Source organism: Limulus polyphemus, unplaced genomic scaffold (genome assembly GCF_000517525.1).
Source record: "Limulus polyphemus unplaced genomic scaffold, Limulus_polyphemus-2.1.2 Scaffold1526, whole genome shotgun sequence".
NCBI classification, from domain to species: domain Eukaryota; kingdom Metazoa; phylum Arthropoda; class Merostomata; order Xiphosura; family Limulidae; genus Limulus; species Limulus polyphemus.
Window position 1 is genome coordinate 211,596 of NW_013667136.1, and position 18,910 is coordinate 230,505.

Consider the following 18,910-nt stretch of genomic DNA (forward strand, 5'->3'; position numbering starts at 1 on the left):
ATCCTCAAGTTACAGAAGTAGTTAAATATTACTGAGAATTTCTGTATGATTATAACTTTATGAAGCACTACGTGTAAATATGTTCCGTGAATTTTTATTTATCAAAATACACACATCATTACAATTTCACTTAGCTTTATTTTGAAAGCTTATAAAGCAGTTTTTGTGTCTTAGCGCAGCATAACCAAGGGTCGACGAAAATACTCACCCCCCCCCTATAAAACTAGTATGAATTATACCATTTATTTTGTTTTCTATCAATACGGATTCATACTAAATAAAATACCGTTAACTCCACCATATTCAATATTTTTGTAATCATTCCTCCTGTTTTGAAATAAGTAAACACTAATGTCATTGGTACTGGCCCTTAAAGGTACTGTAATGAGGGTAGTTGGTGGTTCAAACCCCAGGCATAATAGTGTCAACTTGGATATTTCTTTTATCTGTTTATCTTAATATCGCTGAGCCGAACGATGGCCTAGCGCAGTGACTCTGAACGTGGGGCGCACGCCCCACAGGGGGGCAATTTGACTATATTGTGGGGAATTTGAAAATGCTACAATAAGAAAAAATTTTCATTTGGGTGCGAAATTTTGGTAAATTTTATATTATATTATATTATTATACTTTTTCAACACCAAATTTGTTTATATATATTAAGGGGCATCAAATTTTTTGAGGTGTCGAGGAGGGGCATGGAACAAAAAAGGTTAAGAACCACTGGCTTAGAGCGTAAGTCTGCAAACCTAAGAGTCTGTTGTTTCAGTTATTCGGTTCAGAGAACCAGACAAGTCCTTGTGGTGGCGGGTCCTGCTAGCCGTTCGCCTTCCCTTTGGTCAGTAGTTCTAAATTATACACTATATATGGGGGTTTGAGTCAATTTTAATTCACGGAATTAAACCCCCATAGATATTATATACACTTCACCAATGTAACAGGCCTAATGGTATTTCTTTGGTTTGTTTACTAAAACTGTGCTGATAAGCTTTAAATAGGTGAAACTGCAGTCCAAAGCATAGGGTACGGCCAATCTATGTCATAGATTCTCTTTTAAATTTCACCTCTGGTGAAAAATAAAATAAATCTTTAACACACAAAATTATACACTGTTATACATGAATTGTAATATTTTCTGACCTAGCTGTTTAACCCAAATACGCATAAGAAGCACAACTGTTTTCAAAACCTAGTTTGAATTAGTTTTGTCTTTAGAAATATGTTTGATTACTACAATTTGTTGTTGTAGTATTAGAATTTCCATTTTCCTCCTTTCACTCTGCTGTCTCGTCAAACCTTTTTTTCTGCCTATCATATATATTCTGTTGTAATGACATTTTGAAAAATGTACGCAGAAGCCTTGCATCTCTAATATTACATACGTTAATGTATTTACAGATAAGTTAATAATTCCGCACATGCGCCGATAATATAGACTAGTGATTGAACTTATAGCGTTCAAAATCATTAATTTATACAGAAATTACACGTGGAAGGATGTAAATCAAACTTTACTAAATGTGTCTATTGTTTTTTATTTTATTTTTAGAAATAGATCAGAATACCTCTGATGCCTCATTGCTTATAAGCAACGCAAATTTATTATGATCTCATATAAACTATCCACCCCTGGCTACCTGCTACATTCTGGTTACCCAGCAACCGAAGAAGACGAAATTGACAAGCATGTAACGTTATTAGGCGATCCACGGCCCATATATAGTTTATAATTCTTCAAAATTGAAGCCCAGCTGAGTTGCAGCGGCCGAAGCTGAGCCGTTCCGTAAGAAAAGACGGAATATAATATACAATAAAGAATTTTAGGCACTAATAATCTAATCCACATGATTGTATCGCAAAATACGTCAGAAACAAGTTTTACACTCAAAGACAAAAATAGAGTCAAACAACCTTCCTGTATCATTATCTTTTTATTAATTAACACTGAAAAACGTATCTCACAAATGCCAATGAACTAAATAAACTATTAAGTAAACTTTATAAAATCATCTCTGAGTATGCATCGTGCGTAATAATAAGTCATTTAATTAAGGTATTTACTGGTTTATTCTTCTGCTTGTTGCAAAAGTTTAAAAACATAACTTTAGAAACTGAACATTTTAAAAAGGATAACTCGCACCAACATACTGATATACAGTTTATCTGAGTTATAAAGCGCAAAGCGAGCAATGGGCTATCTGTGCTGTGCCCACCACATGTAGGTATTGAAACCAGATTTTAGAGTTTGAAACTTTCAGACTTACTACTGGGCCACAAAAACACGATAAACATAATCAAAATTACGATATTTAAATACTAATATCTTGGCCGCTTTCTTTGTTATGCATATGCTCTTCAAGAAGTTAGGTCTGTCATCTGTATATATAAAAACTCAGGACTATTTAAAACAATGAGTTAGACAAATACAATGGAGATTCTGTATGCGTATTAGTTTTCGGCATTAGTTAGACATTTTGCTAAAAACTACTCAAAAATTATTTGAGATTATCACAGAACACAAAGCTGTAAAACAGAGTTTGCCGTAAGCATTGCTGCTAGCGATCGAACGTTTGGAAAATTATAGTAGTGAATAAAGGCTTAATTAGGATTAAATACTTTAAATGTAATCATTGTATTTTTCCTTTAACAAAAACGAGAGCATGCTGTCAAAGATTCTGTTCTTTCAGTATCAGTTTATGCTATAGGAATATTCTGTCACAGCTCAGCTGAAAGTCGTGCGGGAAGTATGAAAGATCCTTGCACGACCTATACATCAAAATGTTAGGCTCACCCGGATCGCGAGCTAAGACTAATTTGACCTGTCATCACCCTGTCCTACAAGTAAGGCAACGGTCTTCCAAGACTAGTTTTCACACATAATTTCTGTATATATACAGATATATATATAAATTTTTAGAACATTAACAGGTAATGAAATTGATTAGTGAACAAGACCCGCATTATTCATAAAATAATCGTTTAAAGTGGTTTCTGCTTATTTGCTGTAAACTGATATTTCTATAGACTTCTACACTGGAAATACTATTCCTGGATGTCTCACTGATATTACAATCGGTATTTGTAAATTATTTATGAAATTCTTTAGGTCAATCAAAATAAAACAGAAATTACAATAGGAAATTTTGTTGCGTGTCATTCGAATAAAGCTTATTTGCAAGCTTTTGTTTAACTTTATTGTTTTTAATCTTTTTTTTGTTTGTTTAACACAGATAAACCGTACATCAATACCTAATATTATTAAGATCCAAAACTTCAATAGAATTAACATGTCATTATTTATAACGTTTGTTTGTTTGTAAGCAAGCACAAAGTTACACAATGAGCTATCTGTGCTCTGCCCACTACCCGGATTCTGGCGTTGTAAGTACGCAGACATACCGCTGTGCCACTGGGTTTTTGTTTATTTGTTTGTAATTAAGCACAATGCTACACAATGGGCTATCTGTGCTCTGCCTACTACGGGTATCGAAATCCGGATTCTAGTGTTGTAAGTCCGCAAACATAGCGTTGTGCCATTGGGGGGGCATATTTATATCGTTCCGCTTCTTTTAATCTAATAATTTTTTAACAAAATTTACTGGGTTTTTAGCTTTTCATTAATTCTTTCTAAATTTATAATTCACTTACGTAACAAGTTCCTGGGAGCCGTTTAAGTTCTTAGAAAGACGGAAATGTTTACTGGCAGCAATATTTAACAAAAATTAAATTATACAATAACAGATTTATAAACTCTTTATTATTCTTTCATTGTCAAGTAGCATTTCTTGCCTGACCGGATAGTTTGTCTGAGAGAAATCAAAATTCTCACTCCTGAAATATTCTATCTCAAGTTTCATGTCTTCTAGTATTCAGACAAACTGATAAATTATACTGCCAATATTATATATAATATAATATAATAATATTTTTGTGGTATCTTTTCATTTCTAAACCTATGACACTAATGACTGATCTGTTCATTTGTTGTTATTGTTGTTGTTTTTTTCTATAATTGCAAAATCCACTACAACTTTATGTGTTTTCTATTTACACAGCACATAATTTTTGGCCAACTGGATAAAATGGAATTCGCAATTTGTGGAAGTGGAAAAGCCTTTGAGAATCAGAAATAAAATAACAGTGTTTGTAATAAACAGGCATAAAATACAGAAGTCGTTCTGCGGCTTATTTGTTGATTCGTTCTACCCTCACACCAGACACAGAATGTTTCTTAGAGCTCAGAAAAAATATATTTTGCTTCAAGTGTGCAACATGACCGTGTTAGCGGTAAGGCGTGGGTGTTGTTGTCAGTGAAGCGAAAAGACTAGTTGGACCATTCAACACCAAACAAATCTTGATTCCAGAGTTCCGGTATTCAAGCAATGTAACACAAATCGTCTGATTCCTGGAGCTTCCCAATACAGTGGTCATGGTAGGTGGACGCGGACAATCAAGCTGCTATTATAGCACCTGATTTTATTTAGAATAATGGAGTTTTTAGGGTGTACGATGGTGATAGTGTCCTGGGAAATGTCAGAATAGTTATAAATATAAATCTTACTCTTGTAACAGATTAGCTCAGTTAAAAGATTTATCACATTAAAATACATTTGTGTTTGTAGTTTCTATCGACTTAAAATAGGTGAAAATATATAAAGAAAGAAATATGAGTTGTAGTTTATGTGATTTGTTACATTCTGACCAATATTTGTTTTTCGTAATAAAGTATGTTTGTTTGTTTGTTTTAATTTCGTGCAAAGCTACGCGAAGGCTATCTGCGCTAGCCGTCCCTAATTTAGCAGTGTAAGACTAGAGAGAAGGCAGCTAGTCATCACCACCCACCGCCAACTCTTGGGCTACTCTTTTACCAACGAATAGTGGGATTGACCGTCACATTATAACTGATAATATAGTCGTTTTACGATCCTGTTTAATTCAAAATCAGATTAAATTTAAAATCTACTTTCGTACCTTAATATACGTAAAACGTGTTTGAATACGTAGATTATATTACAAGAACCTGAACAGCAAGACATGTAAATTGATATCCAACATTTAATTCAGTTTCCAAATAATGACCATAATCGTATTACTCCTACCAGATTTTGTTGTCAAATTTATTTATTTAATAAAATAATATTGAGTAACTTCTCTTCGTGGAAGTCCAATTTAAGGAGTGATCCACGAACAACGTCAACTCAAGATGGCATAATACGTTATATGAGTGTAGAAATTGTTTGGAATAGATAAACTTGTTATCATATTTTTGGTTTCCAAAATTGTCGACACGCTCAAATAAGTTAAATAAGTATATACATATATATATATATATATACACAGATCATAATATATGTATATATAGTTGTTGTTGTTTTTTACGAGAAACGAATCCATTATAAAGTAAAAATCTTATACAAATGCACTTCAAAATTGTATTAGAATAGTTCTGGATAAAGCAAAAAAATAAATAAATTAAAAAGGTTAATATGCCAATTCTAATATCAGTTTATCGTCATAAAATTAGCGTCATATTTTCTAAAACACTTTTTCATATTTTATGAAAATATTATGACTGTCTTTTCCACACAAAAACAACGATGATAACTTGATGTATGACTCAGGGTATGATCGGTAAGTTTACGGAATTACAAAGCTAAAATCCGTGATTCGATTCCTGTGGTGAAAAGAGAGCAGATAATAACCTATTGTGCAAGTTTTGCGCTAAAACAAAAGCCTATCCGTTTTTTGTGAAAACTGATTTTTACTAATATTCTACATAAATGGCGTATTTTAAACCTTTTTGTTCTGTGAGTTTCTGTGTACTATGTCCATTTCGGAGACTCAAACCCCGGATTTTAGAGTTCTAAGTTCGTAAAGTTACCACTGTCCCACCAGGGGGATGGTTTTTGTGAGAAAAATATCATAACTAATTTTAAAACTAATTCAATTTATTCTATGTTTAATCTATTTTCGTACAATATTCTTTCGCTATTAGCCCCCAGTGGCACAGCGGTATGTCTGCGGACTTACAACGCTAGAATCCGGGTTTCGATACCCGTCGTGGGCAGAGCACAGATAGCCCATTATGTAACTTTGTGCTTAATTACAAACAAACAAACTTTCGCTATTAAGGATTCTTATAAATTCGTCGTCCTCTTCGTTACTTTTTATGTTAATTCCAATTTCTGAAATAGTTCAATTCAAAGTTGATTAATTTTATTTCCAGCAATCCGATATTTTCAGTTAAAAGAAGTGACATTTCAGAAACTTTCGAACATTACAAACCATTTAACTTCAGTGGACTCACATCGGACATTAGTATTTTTACGAAGATATTATATAACTTCAGCGGTAAAAGAAACTCGACCTATAATCGGCATGTGATCAGCGAGAACTACAGAACTAGCTAGCTCCCTATTAAGTGAATTGTACCTACGTCAACTCGAAATTAACTCGCTCATCGTCAACCCTCGATAAGTTTGTAAAACTTTTATATAAAAATCATTGTTTGTAATAACTGTTACTGTAAATTGTATTATTGTTTGTGTATTAAAATATATTTGTATTAAAACAAAAGAAAACTGTGTATATCAATCTTGTTGGAAAATATCATAAATTGGATATATATCGGCATATATTTAACTACTAAATATAAATTATCATTCAGCTCGGTTTCAAACCATTTGAAATTGTAATACGTAATATTACCAAACCATTAGAAAAAGTAAAATTTGTACTTATCAAAAATGTAAATTCCCAAGAGAAAGTTATTTCTTGTTTCTCGATTTTAATTAAAACTTTGGAATTAAAAAACAATTATACGATTTTGTAAGTTTATACCTAACCCCTTCCATTTATTAATAAATGTGCAAACATCTTTGCGTTATTTCAGGCACCTTTACATTTCAATTCAACTTTAAGCTTCAATCATGGCAAACTTCCACAACTTTTAAAATATCAAAAGCTTTCAAGGAAGGTCTTTAATTACGTCGACATTATTGTAAAATAACAATGTAACTGACCCATTTTCGATCCTTTAAAATACGGACAAGTTTCAACTTATTGAATTTAATATTATGTTCGAAGGTGTTATCCTATACTAACTGGCTTTAATTATTATCACCATGTAGAAATGTACTGTAAAATACCTTTCTTTTATAACCAGTTTTTTTTTCAGTGTCAAGGTTACGCCAAGGCAAGCGTAAACAACTTTCTTTAGCAACCAAGCACCTAATGCCTGAAGACTGATAACCCCTATTCTTTCTCGCTTTGTCACTTTTTATTGACTTTACTAATGCAGATGTTTCTAAGATGCTATTATATATGCACACAGTTCTTTATTGTTCTGTCAGTCTTACGTTATTTTTTCTCTTTGTCGTCTTGATTCATCTTTTATTTTCGATACAATCGTGATTCTAATTTCATATAAAACAGTATCAAGTTCTTTATTGGACTAATAAGAAACATCTCTGTAGCTAACCAGCAGTAGGTTGTTTAGAGAATACTTCTCTCGCGCTATCGAACTATCTCTTTCCCGACCAGTAAAACAACAAAAAGGAGTTGTAATGGATGATTTAAACTAGTTAGAATTCTGAAATGTAAATGCATTAATATATATATACACCTCTTTGAAATGTAGAAGATTGTACGGTAGTATTTGAAATCACATGTAATTACTTCGCGCTTCACTGACAATTGTTTCTTTTTTTGCTTGTGGCTTGGGTTTGCATATTGAATCTTGACACAATTTCTTCGCTTTAGTTGATATTTGGAAACTTACTAAATTATAGGTGCCAAACACCTTAAGCGCAATATACATTATGTTAAAACTTTGTTTATGTCAATTTTTTTATTCATTGTTTTTCTTTATGTCACAGATTTGGTTTCCAATTTGGATGAATTATTTTATAAAACCTCATACATGTGTGTGTGTGTGTGTGCTTATGTATGCTTCCCATTAAAAGTGATGGTTCTGGAGCAGCTCATGCAGCGATAATTTGAACAATGAAATTTAAAACACTATTATCTAAAGATAGTTGAATGGTTAATTGTGATTTAAAATTTAGAAAACAAAGCTAGCATCTTTGCTAGAAACCTATATATAAACAGTTTTGCTGATAGTGTGTTAAACTACCAAATGTGTGTGTGTGTCCCAGTTGTAAATGTTTTCATGCAATATCTGATCGAATCCAGTGAAGTCTGGTTAACAACTTTAAAAAAGACAGTTACAACATGTTAAGGTCCTAACTTGTTTCCATCTATCGGGAATGTACCAAGTTCAATGCCTAATAAAACATTCATACTTCATAGTCAGCTGTCCACACAACTAAAGTCCTAAGAGTTATGAGCCCACCAGTGATTCGGCGGTTCAGCTTATAACACTAAAAACCGACTTTCAATACTCGTAGTGTACATAGCATAGAAAGTCCATTGTGTAGCTTTGCGCATAACGACAAACAAACAAAAACAGTTTATTATGATAGGAGGTATATCTTGGAGGCTCATTTATAATGTATATTTCAGAACCTATCCTAATACGGAATCTTGCCTTTCTGAATTTTGAAAAATTAGCAAGTCTTCATATCGTGCACTTTACAGTTTCATCGAGTAATTATATGTTGTCATGCATATGTTTTTACAACTTGACAAAATCAGATAGTTTTCTAATAGCAAACTTTTTCATAGCAGGATATTGTAGTGCTCTGAATTGAACGGTAAGTTAGTAACATTAGAAATGGAAATTTGGTAGTTCATTGTAGTAGCCAAACTATTTCATAGTTCTTTGTAGTTTACGTATTTTGATTATTAACACTTGGCACATAAGTACTTATCGTTATCTTCATCACAGATGGAAAACAGCTGTAATTATTGACTAGGAAAAGAATAATCTTGGCAGAACTTACTGATGAACAGATGTGTTTTGTGTAAGCTTCGTGAAGAGCAACTTCCACAGATTGGTTTCTGTTTCTGGATCTTTGTGTTTCATCTCTATGTATTTTCTGCACAGTCAAATTAGCTGTCTAGACGTTTATCACAGTTAGGCTTATCCACTACTTATTTTCGTCGCACTTGTGTGTCCAGTAGAGTAGAATGCGTCACGAAAACTTGGTTAAGCTCATTCACATCACAACTACACTTGTTAACAAGGCTTTCCAGGTGGATGTCTAAATATTTCATTGTCTGTAGTCCAACTTTGTTTGTTAGTAAGTAGTTTACAACACATACTTTCAAAGTAAAAACGAATTAAGAAGATGAACCTGGCAGAAAAACTACTTCCTTATCATAGCTATATATAATGCAGCTGAAACAACAGTTTTTGTTTTTAACATGGAAGCACAGTGAATTACATGAATAGTTTCAGAGTTTAGTAATTAATATAATGATCTCCATTAATCTACTGACCTGAACTTGGCTTTTTTTATTTTATTTTTTCTCCCAAACACAACGTAAACGAAAAATTTCACACAACCCAGTCTATCCATTCTACTAGATTCACTGGGTATGAACAAAACTTTATATAGCCTCACCAAAATGGTGGGTCATTTCTGCAAGTTGTGGGTTGTTTTTATTATTATTATACATATTATTAAGCTAAAAAGAAAGCCTCCATATAAAATATATATAAATAAATTATACATATAATTCTAACATGCCTTTATTACTGAACATCAGTTTGGCGATGATGGCTAGCGACTTGGATAATGGCGTTCTGTGTTGTCGCATGTATATGTTTCCTTTAAATATAGGGACCTGCCATGACCTGGTGGTTAGAGCGTTTGACTCGCAATCTGCGTGTCGAGTTTAAATCACATCACCGAACATGCTAGCTTTTTCAGCTGTGGGGCGTTATAATGTTACGATCAATCCCTCTTTTCAATTACAATATCCCAGAATTGCCGGTGGATGGTGTTGAATAGCTCCATTCCCTCTATTCTGTAACTTCTAAATTAGAAACGGCTAGCGAAAATTCACAAACATACAAGCCCTAACGATAGACAGACTGACAATTTATAGTATCATCTAAAAATAAGATTTGAAATAAAATTTTGTATTAAGATCATTATCACATGTAATCAAACTGGAATAATTTCCAAAACTGGCATGGAAGATTATTTATCACATCATGTTCAAAAAACATAATCTTAAAGGTATTAGTTGGAAGGTAAAACACAAATCATCACTTTGGATGTACCTGACGTTAAAGCTAAAATATTTCAGTAATAAAAGCGGAAATTGGGCTTCTTGTTATATATAAGAAATGTATATCTAATGGTAGATTAACAGTGAATGATTCTTTCATCTTACAACTTCAGATATCCAGTACAGTTGCAGACAAACAGCTTTCATAATATAATATACAAATTCAGATATCCAGTACAGTTGCAGACAAACAGCTTTCATGATATAATATACAACTTCAGATATCCAGTACAGTTGCAGACAAACAGCTTTCATAATATAATATAATTGTGCCTCAGCAAACCTGGAAGAACTGTGGTTTGTCTTTGATTGCTGAAAACTGCATATGCACAATGAATTATTAAAATTAATCTAATAATTAGCCGTTGGTCGTTATTTGAGCTTGCAAACGTTAGTTTTGTGACCCAAGTGAGTGAGTGATGTGGTCTCATTGTTTAAAGGACCGAGACGTAAGATTACCTACGAAACTAGGAAATTTATTTTTGTGTAAAGTCATTTTCGAGTGTTTTTTCTTATTGCATTATAATTACATAAAAAAAAATAAATGTACGAAAGCTATCTAGCAAGTTAGAGATAGCTGTATGACAAGAATGAAACGATAAAAAAAAGTTGCTTCCCTTGAAAAATAATCAAAGCTACACGAAGGGTATCTGCATTAGCCGTCCATAATTTAGCTAAAGGGAATGCAGTTACTCATCACCACCCACCGCCAACTCTTGGGCTACTCTTTTACCAACGAATAGTGGGATTGACCGTCACTCGGCGAGCATGTGTGGCGATACAGGGATTCGAACCCGCACTCTAACCACCTGGCCATGCCGGGTCCGTTAGTTTGAAGTGCGCAACGGTTATAAATATTATTAGGAATTAAAAATAAGACAATTAAGTGAGAAAAGTGTATTTTTATTGAAGTTTTAAATATTATACAATTAAACAGATTTTTAATAATAACACAAGAGAAAGTATCTAAAACTGAAGTAAAGTTTTAATCAAAAGTAATAAAATAAAAAAGGATGCAACAGAAAAGAAGTGAATGTATATTTTATAAGATTAAACTAATATATTTTAATGTATTTCATTTTATCTGTGCATATATATATATATATATATATTAAAATATGCATTTAATTTGTTTAAGTCACGTCATAAGAAGTCATAAAATAACAAAGATAAAAAACAGACTTCAAGTATTGTGTTTTGGCATTTGTATTTACTCTTGAAGAGTGGTCATCTGAAACGCAGAAGTTTTAAGATATTTTTCTTTGTTTTGTCTTTAGAAAACATTAGTTTTTCAATTTACAAAGGTTTTATCAATTAATTTTAGGGCGGTCGTTGAAACAAACTTGTATACTATTTATTATCCTGATCCTCATCAATGACGAAACTACACTAATCCGATTCATAGAATTTAATTTGTTACTCTAATGTCAAGAAACAATATGACACATCCTTTTAAACACATACTTATATACTCCGATGATAAAGTAAAATAACCTCTTGTTTAATCATAATATAGGTAAAATTAGAAAGGAAAGACTGTACTATAAATCCAGTTTTCGAAATCACGGAATTTAAATTATTTTAGAAATAGGCTTAACTTTTGAATTAGTCCCTAAAAAAAAAAGACAGCGCTATACAACGCTAAGCAGTAAATAGTACTAAAAGGTTTATTAATAATTGTTAAGAAAATGTTTTCATTAGTGTGGCGAGTTCCTGTTATTATAAGAATGTTAATAACAATAAAAATGGGCAATTAACGGAGGAGAAGTAGTAAATTATCACGAAATGAAAGAGAGAGAGAGATCTGATATAAATCCAAAAATATTGGAACCTACTATCATTCTTAGAAACAAATTGATTATGGTGAAGGAGAAGGCCCCAACTCTCCATGTTCTTTTTTGACATATCAAGAACGAGTAAGTAGGCTTAAAGATAAATAAATGGAACTATAACTTTAAAACTAAGTATTAAGTAATTTATTCATATGAATTATCCACATTACAAACATCATTCAAATTCGTCAAAAAAAATCATGCCGATTTCGAGTTCTATTTATACAATTTTCGGCAAAAAAGGCGCATTATGTTGTATAGTTGTCGTATTTTCTCTGCCATTTTTTATTTGAATTTCCGTCGTTATAAATTGAAAAATTACGAAAAAAGAACCTTTGTTATTGAGTTTTAATTATAGATAGATTTTCTTCCGATATTTTATATTGCCTGCCTAAGCTACCTACACAGATAAAAAATGAACATGGAGGGTTGGGGGCCTTCTCCTTCACTATAACCAGCCCCCCACCCGTGGCACAGCGGAATGTCCACGGACTTACAACGCTAGAATCCGGGTTTCGATACCCTTAGTTGGCATAGCACAGATAGCCCATTGTGTAGCTTTGTGCTTAATTACAAATAAACAAACACCATAACCAACAAATGTCGTACCAAAAAGGATTGGAATAGATACAGTTACTACAAAATAAGTCAGATAGATAAATAGATAGATTTCAGTGACATTAAAATAAATAAGCTCAAGACATCTACTATTGTAAACTAACAATGGCTTTTTTACTTCTTTTTTCAAAATAAACCTGCACATGTATTACTCCAAACATACCTAAAACTTGATTTTAGGAAACTTTTTACTGTTTCCGGACTTTCTCATTTTGCGACACAAAACTATTTTTTTTACAACTTATACATTAACGTAACATGGTCATTGTTTTTTTTTAAGCCTTTACATAAAAATTACTTTTGACTTTGAAACCAGCACATCAAGATATTCTACAATGATTTATCTTTGTGCACTGAATTTATTGAAGAGTTTCGATACCCCCAGTGCAGGGAAACGAAACTACAAAGTACCTTTCTTCATGAATAAGCCGTACTTGCATGGTGATTGAATCAGTCTATATCGAAAATACTCATCACCATTATAAATACATTTGTGACAGTTAAACACTTCTATTCTTTCTCCCGAAATAATCTTTAATATCGATAGTAAAGCTATATTGGAAAACAAAAATGGAAAAAACATCAGTTTTGCAGCATATAAATGACCTTTAAATGGAAAAGGTCTACAAACCCATATTTCATTAACTAAAATCAGTTCTAGAAAAAATAAAGAGTAGTGCTTAAAGAGAGGTACCTGTCATTTGTTAACTTTTTTTTTGGTAATTCTGTAGCTTTTTATTGAAACAAAGTCGTAAAATGTAGCACACCAAGAGTTCTCGACATGCAATATAAACAGTTAATGAAAATGCAGTTGAATAGGCAATATACAACTTGTACTTATACTTTGATTTATTTAAAGTTTCCCGGTGTTGTAGACAGATGTATTTACAAATGGTGAAAAAATCGGAAGGATTTGAATTCTTTATTCTTGCTTTTTCTTTTTTTAAGAAAGAAGTAAAACTTGGTTATTTAACTTGTAAAACAAGATTTTCAAAAAATGTTTCTCCTTTTATCTCGAGAGTTTTTGTAGTTCGTCAAAATGTCCGGCACATAAGCTCTATATATCATCAGTTTTATAATTAATGATAATCTTACATCACAGCTAGAACATACTTTTTCATGCTTTGTTGTTGTTGTCTCCTTTTACCCACCCCTGATAGGCAGAGTTACATATAAGTAATAAATAGTAGTTCTGACATTTGAAATCCTAAAAACTTCAGAAAAATGTTTTATTTCTATTTCATTTAATGAGCACCACAACACCCGAAACTGATGACCCTCAACGATGTGCCCTCTTCAATGAAGTTGCTGCTAGCCTGTATTGACTATCTTCTCAACGCTTAAGAGCAGTTTCACAGATGACCTAGAGAAGAGCAAACATTGTAAAAGAGGAGGAAAGCATGGTTTTAAAACTTTGAAGACATCATGCTGACCTTCTGGCGAGGACCACCTGGGGTAGTACGTTCTCTTAATTGCACCTCACTAGCCTATAACACGCAGCAATACCAGGAGAAAAGAGTAGCAACTCCCCTTTCTGGAGCAATCTTGGTTTATGGCTAGAATGTAGAATTCACCACAAAGAAAGCCTAGTAGATTATTCTGTGTAGACTAATTTGTACGACTTCAGAATGAAAGCAACGTGTAGTTTAAACGCTGCCGCCAGCGATCGGGTGATCAGCTTTTCGTTAGAACAGTTACCAGTGAGGAGGAGTGGGAACCACGGGCATCTGTTTAGTACAGGCAGATACCACTTTGGCACTACAAATGTAGCTAATGGCTAGAACAGAGCTCGTGCGGTCGACAAACTTAGCAATCCAATATCTATCTTTCAATCTATCACCGTGATTTTATTATAACTGGCTGCACCTTGTTTAGAACGTTGTTACCATTACCTCCAATCTTGGTTTACCGCCTTCCTACTGGCTAGAAACTTAAATGTCAGCTGCACGTATCCCTCTTGAAACCAGAGAAATAAAGATGTAAAATAAAACCCGTTCTGTCAATAAGGACAGACACGTTGTAAAACCACACTTTACTTCTCAAACTGCTGAAAGCTCAATGCTGGAGAAAACCTAAACTTTTACCTTATTGGTGGAACTCACGAACTTCTAAAAGAAGCTTTACAGCAATAGTGAGAAAATTATATTTTTCATATATTTTTATAAATATATATAGTTCAACTCCAAGCAAGTTGTACATTAATTAATATTTTCCATCTATATATTCATTTATTTTGCTGCATACATTTGAAAGTGGAAAAAATATCTCCAAAATGTGGATTTCACACTCACCGTTTAATAATACTTAATTGAGGATAACAGCTGAATAAAACTCTTTTAAGAATAAATTGCATTGACTTACACAGCAAAATTATTTGTTTAGAAAGCTGTTAACACTAAAGTATAGAACACACTCAGCGACCACGCTCTCTGAACGCCGGTTTTGAATGCTTCGTAGACGGTGGAAAATAGCACGGATGCTCAAATTAAATTGTTTAATAACAAATTCTAAATATAATTGCAGTTTTGTACTAAAAAAAAAAGATGAACACCCCAAAACGCGTTTTATAAGCATACAATTCACCTGTAAAAAAATCTGTCTATTTCTTAGCTCAGGTGTGACGCGTGATGTATCTTCCTTGCCACATCAACCGTAAAGCCGGTGTGTCTCGTACGTATACGCGAGACATCAGAGCATGGTCGAACCTTGACCCAGTCGCACCATTCTCCGAAGATAAGCATTAGGGATATCGATATTTTGAGTTCAACAGAATTGTAATTTGAAACATGTCAGACTAATTTTGAGTAACTAATGTATCAAAAAGTGTTAACACTACTTACCAATAAAAGAAGATTGTTCACACTGATTATTGTCGTGTTTTCTTTTGTCTTTTTTAAAGCACACTGTATAAGAGCCGTGTGATGAGGCCGATTCTGCTCTTATATCTCAAGAAAGAAATAATCGTGATACTTCCATTTTATAAAAGCATTTGTTTTTAACGTGGTCAAGTAGTAAAAACTGCATCTTATAAAATAAGACTACAACAGGCAGTTTTACATTTAACTTAAAGAGAAAATACATGAACATAACTAGTACTGTATATTGTCGATACCCCCATTTAACCCACAAGTAGTAAAAACTGCATCTTATATAATAAGACTACAACAGGCAGTTTTACATTTAACTTAAAGAGAAAATACATGAACATAACTAGTACTGTATATTGTCGATACCCCCATTTAACCCACAAGCAAAGACAGATTCAATATTACAAGTTTGGGTTTGAAACAAAATCTCCAGAAACCGATAACACATCCAGAACAGTTTGTTCTTGTTTTTTTTTAAGTAGTTTGCACGTAAAAATCATAATCACAAATTTGTACAACAGTGTTTTTAATATCCATTTCTATTGACATGCACACTCGCACTTCTTATTAAACTTTTGATTTATTTCTCGTTTGATGAAACGTTGAGAGAACTTTTTTATTCGTGTTCAGGTTAACAAGAGTTTTAATAATAAGTATGAATAAAAATTAATAAAATTTGGTGGTGAAAACATCTTCGTGAGTATAAACTAGTTAAGGCGCGTTTATGACTTAACTAACTTCTTCTTCACTTTAGTGAGCGATAACTTCAGGTGATTTATTTATTATACAACCAGTTTATTCTAATATACCCACATAGAATTCATAAATTCATTTGGTATGCTACATTTCTACAACTAACGAATGGCAAGGTCTGATCTGCTGCAAATATACGCGCTTTTAATATTGCACGAACTTAACAATGGATTTCACCTTTTGTCTCCTAAATTTACTTAGAAAACTACCAAGATATTTCAAGAGTATTTAGTTCCCAAATACATATTTTTTAATTATAATTTCTATAAATAAGTAACTAGTTGAAATTATTTATATTGTTTGGTAAATGTATTATACATAGATACATGTAAGGTTCGTATTTATATCTACATATAGTTCTTAATTATTGGCGACTTGAAAATATATAAAAAACTTTACATATATATTTTTGCGTTGATTAATTTATATTCTTCATTCCGTATTGTATACTTTAAAGCTAAGGAAATGATGACATATCAGTAACCAGTTCTATGTTTGTTTTCTTTCTATGATATTCATATCGTTCAAAGAAGCTTTAATTTAAGGACAGCCTTCAAAAGCAAAAGCATATATATATTTACCCCCAGTGGCACAGCGATATGTTTGCGGACTTACAACGCTAGAAACCAGGTTTCGATACCCGTGGTGGGCAGAGGACAGATAGCCCATTGTGTAGCTTTATACTTAATTACAAAGAAACAAAATTTATATCTAGTGAATGCAATTTCTGGTAAAACGTCACAAAGAACGTGATCGACCCCACAAGTATTATAGTATGGTCCCAGATAACAAGATCGTGATAACCCCACAGCTAATATATTGTGTATTGTGGGCATTATCAGCTGGGAAAATAACGTTGAATAAACTTTCTTTTCTTCATAGAAGTTTCATTCTGTATTAAAGTTTAGAAGACCTTTATCGAGACAAAATTTGCAGTAACAAAATAACATGAATAGGGAAAATTCAACAGTTTTTTTGTCCGAATAGGGAAAAATATAAGCTTTTAGATTGGTATGAGAATCAATAAATTTCTAGATCAGGAGTGTTTATTAAAAGCTCTTCATTTGAAACAATAACTCTCTCAATATACAGTGTAACTATGAAGAAAACTCCATTTTCAAAAATGATTGTATCTTGAAAACTACTTGTCCTAGGGAAACTAACTTTCACCAGAGTCATATTGAGAATCATGTTATTCAAGAACATTTGGGCATGATATCGTAAGTATCAAAATTAAATTATACTATATACCTAAATCGCTTTTCTTGTGTTCAGAATATCGTGAAGATCAAGAAACACTGTTTAGGATAGACGGTGTATGTTTGGGATAGGCTTAATAAATTGGTTAAAATTAACGTATTGAACACTTACAATACATTTTGAAAATATCCTGTATCATGTCCAAAATTTCCTGAATAAAATTAATTATCCTCGATGTGTCTCTGGGAGGATCGTGTTCCATAGGACGATTGTATATATAATCACTTTGTATTTAACCACAAAAAATTAACAAAATGTAGCTTAACCTATAATAAAATATCTATAAAGTAATAGTATCAAGTGTCTCAACTAGGCCTTAGGAAACAAAATTACAAGGAGGCCCTGAACCATTGTTATTACCTATCACAGGACTCTAAAAGGCTGGGGAGGCTGGATCGGGGGCCTGTGGACTTTCTCCAACCAATAAGATAGGTAGAAACGACAGTGAGTGTTAGAGAGAGTGAAATAAATATCAATCAGAGTTTGCTGCCAAAGGAACAAAACAAAATCAACAAACTTACTTAAACCGTTTATACATAATACTTTTAACTTGGAGTGTTGACGCAAGGTGGTCTAAATGTTTGGCTTCTAAAGACAATGATAAATATTCCGATTCTTGAAGTCAGTTCACATATATATGAACATTGTATGCACATATAAATCAAAATAACCAGTAAGCACTTAGCTCGGAAATTAAAGAAACATAGAAGTTAACGACAAACCTTACCTTTCCTTGCTCTTTTTCAAAATCACAACCGTCACTGTAGCCGTTGGTACAAGGGCTAAAAACAAGCTGTAGATTCGTTCCCGTTGTCGTGAAAGCCTGTAGGGAAAGAGTGGTCAAAGGTCACAAGATACTTCCGTAAAATTACACTTAAGCAAAGGGTGGAGGAAGTTGAAAATTACAGCAATAATAACAATTTAAAACCTAGCCCAGGCGGTTCCCGACACCTGCACAAATAAACATAACAACAACCAGAATGCATGTCGCACACCTACCAAAGGTTGCTGTGTGTAAGCAATTTTACAGATACCGCTGTTTCCAGGTACTGTCCAGATGAAGCAAGATTTCGTTTACTCAGAAATATGAGTTCTTCATAAATGACTGTTTTTATACATTGATACATCTAAAGAGGTTAGAATATTGGAATGATATATAATGTTAAATGAAAATGTCACTGCACGTGTATAAACTGTTTTTGATGTCAAAGAGAACAAAATCAGGTTGAACAGTAATTTGTATATGAGTGCGTGTACATTTTCCTCTAATCAAAGACTGATTATTTGCTTATTATTAGGTGATAAAAACCCTATAACCCGAGCGCTTTTGAAAGGTGGACCTTTCTTCTTCAGTTTGCCCCTGAAGAAGAAATGTATACC

The 18,910-nt window shown here is 32.8% G+C and overlaps 1 protein-coding gene across 1 annotated transcript in view; it reads right to left on the reverse strand.

Annotated features, from left to right (window-relative positions):
* LOC106463947 (protein big brother-like) overlaps window positions 1-18,910 on the reverse strand; it is a 35,113-nt gene that overhangs the window by 12,238 nt on the left and 3,965 nt on the right. The window contains exon 3 of the mRNA XM_013924035.2: window positions 18,258-18,353. Within this exon, the coding sequence (XP_013779489.2) occupies window positions 18,258-18,353 (96 nt within the window). The remainder of the gene's footprint in view (window positions 1-18,257; window positions 18,354-18,910) is intronic.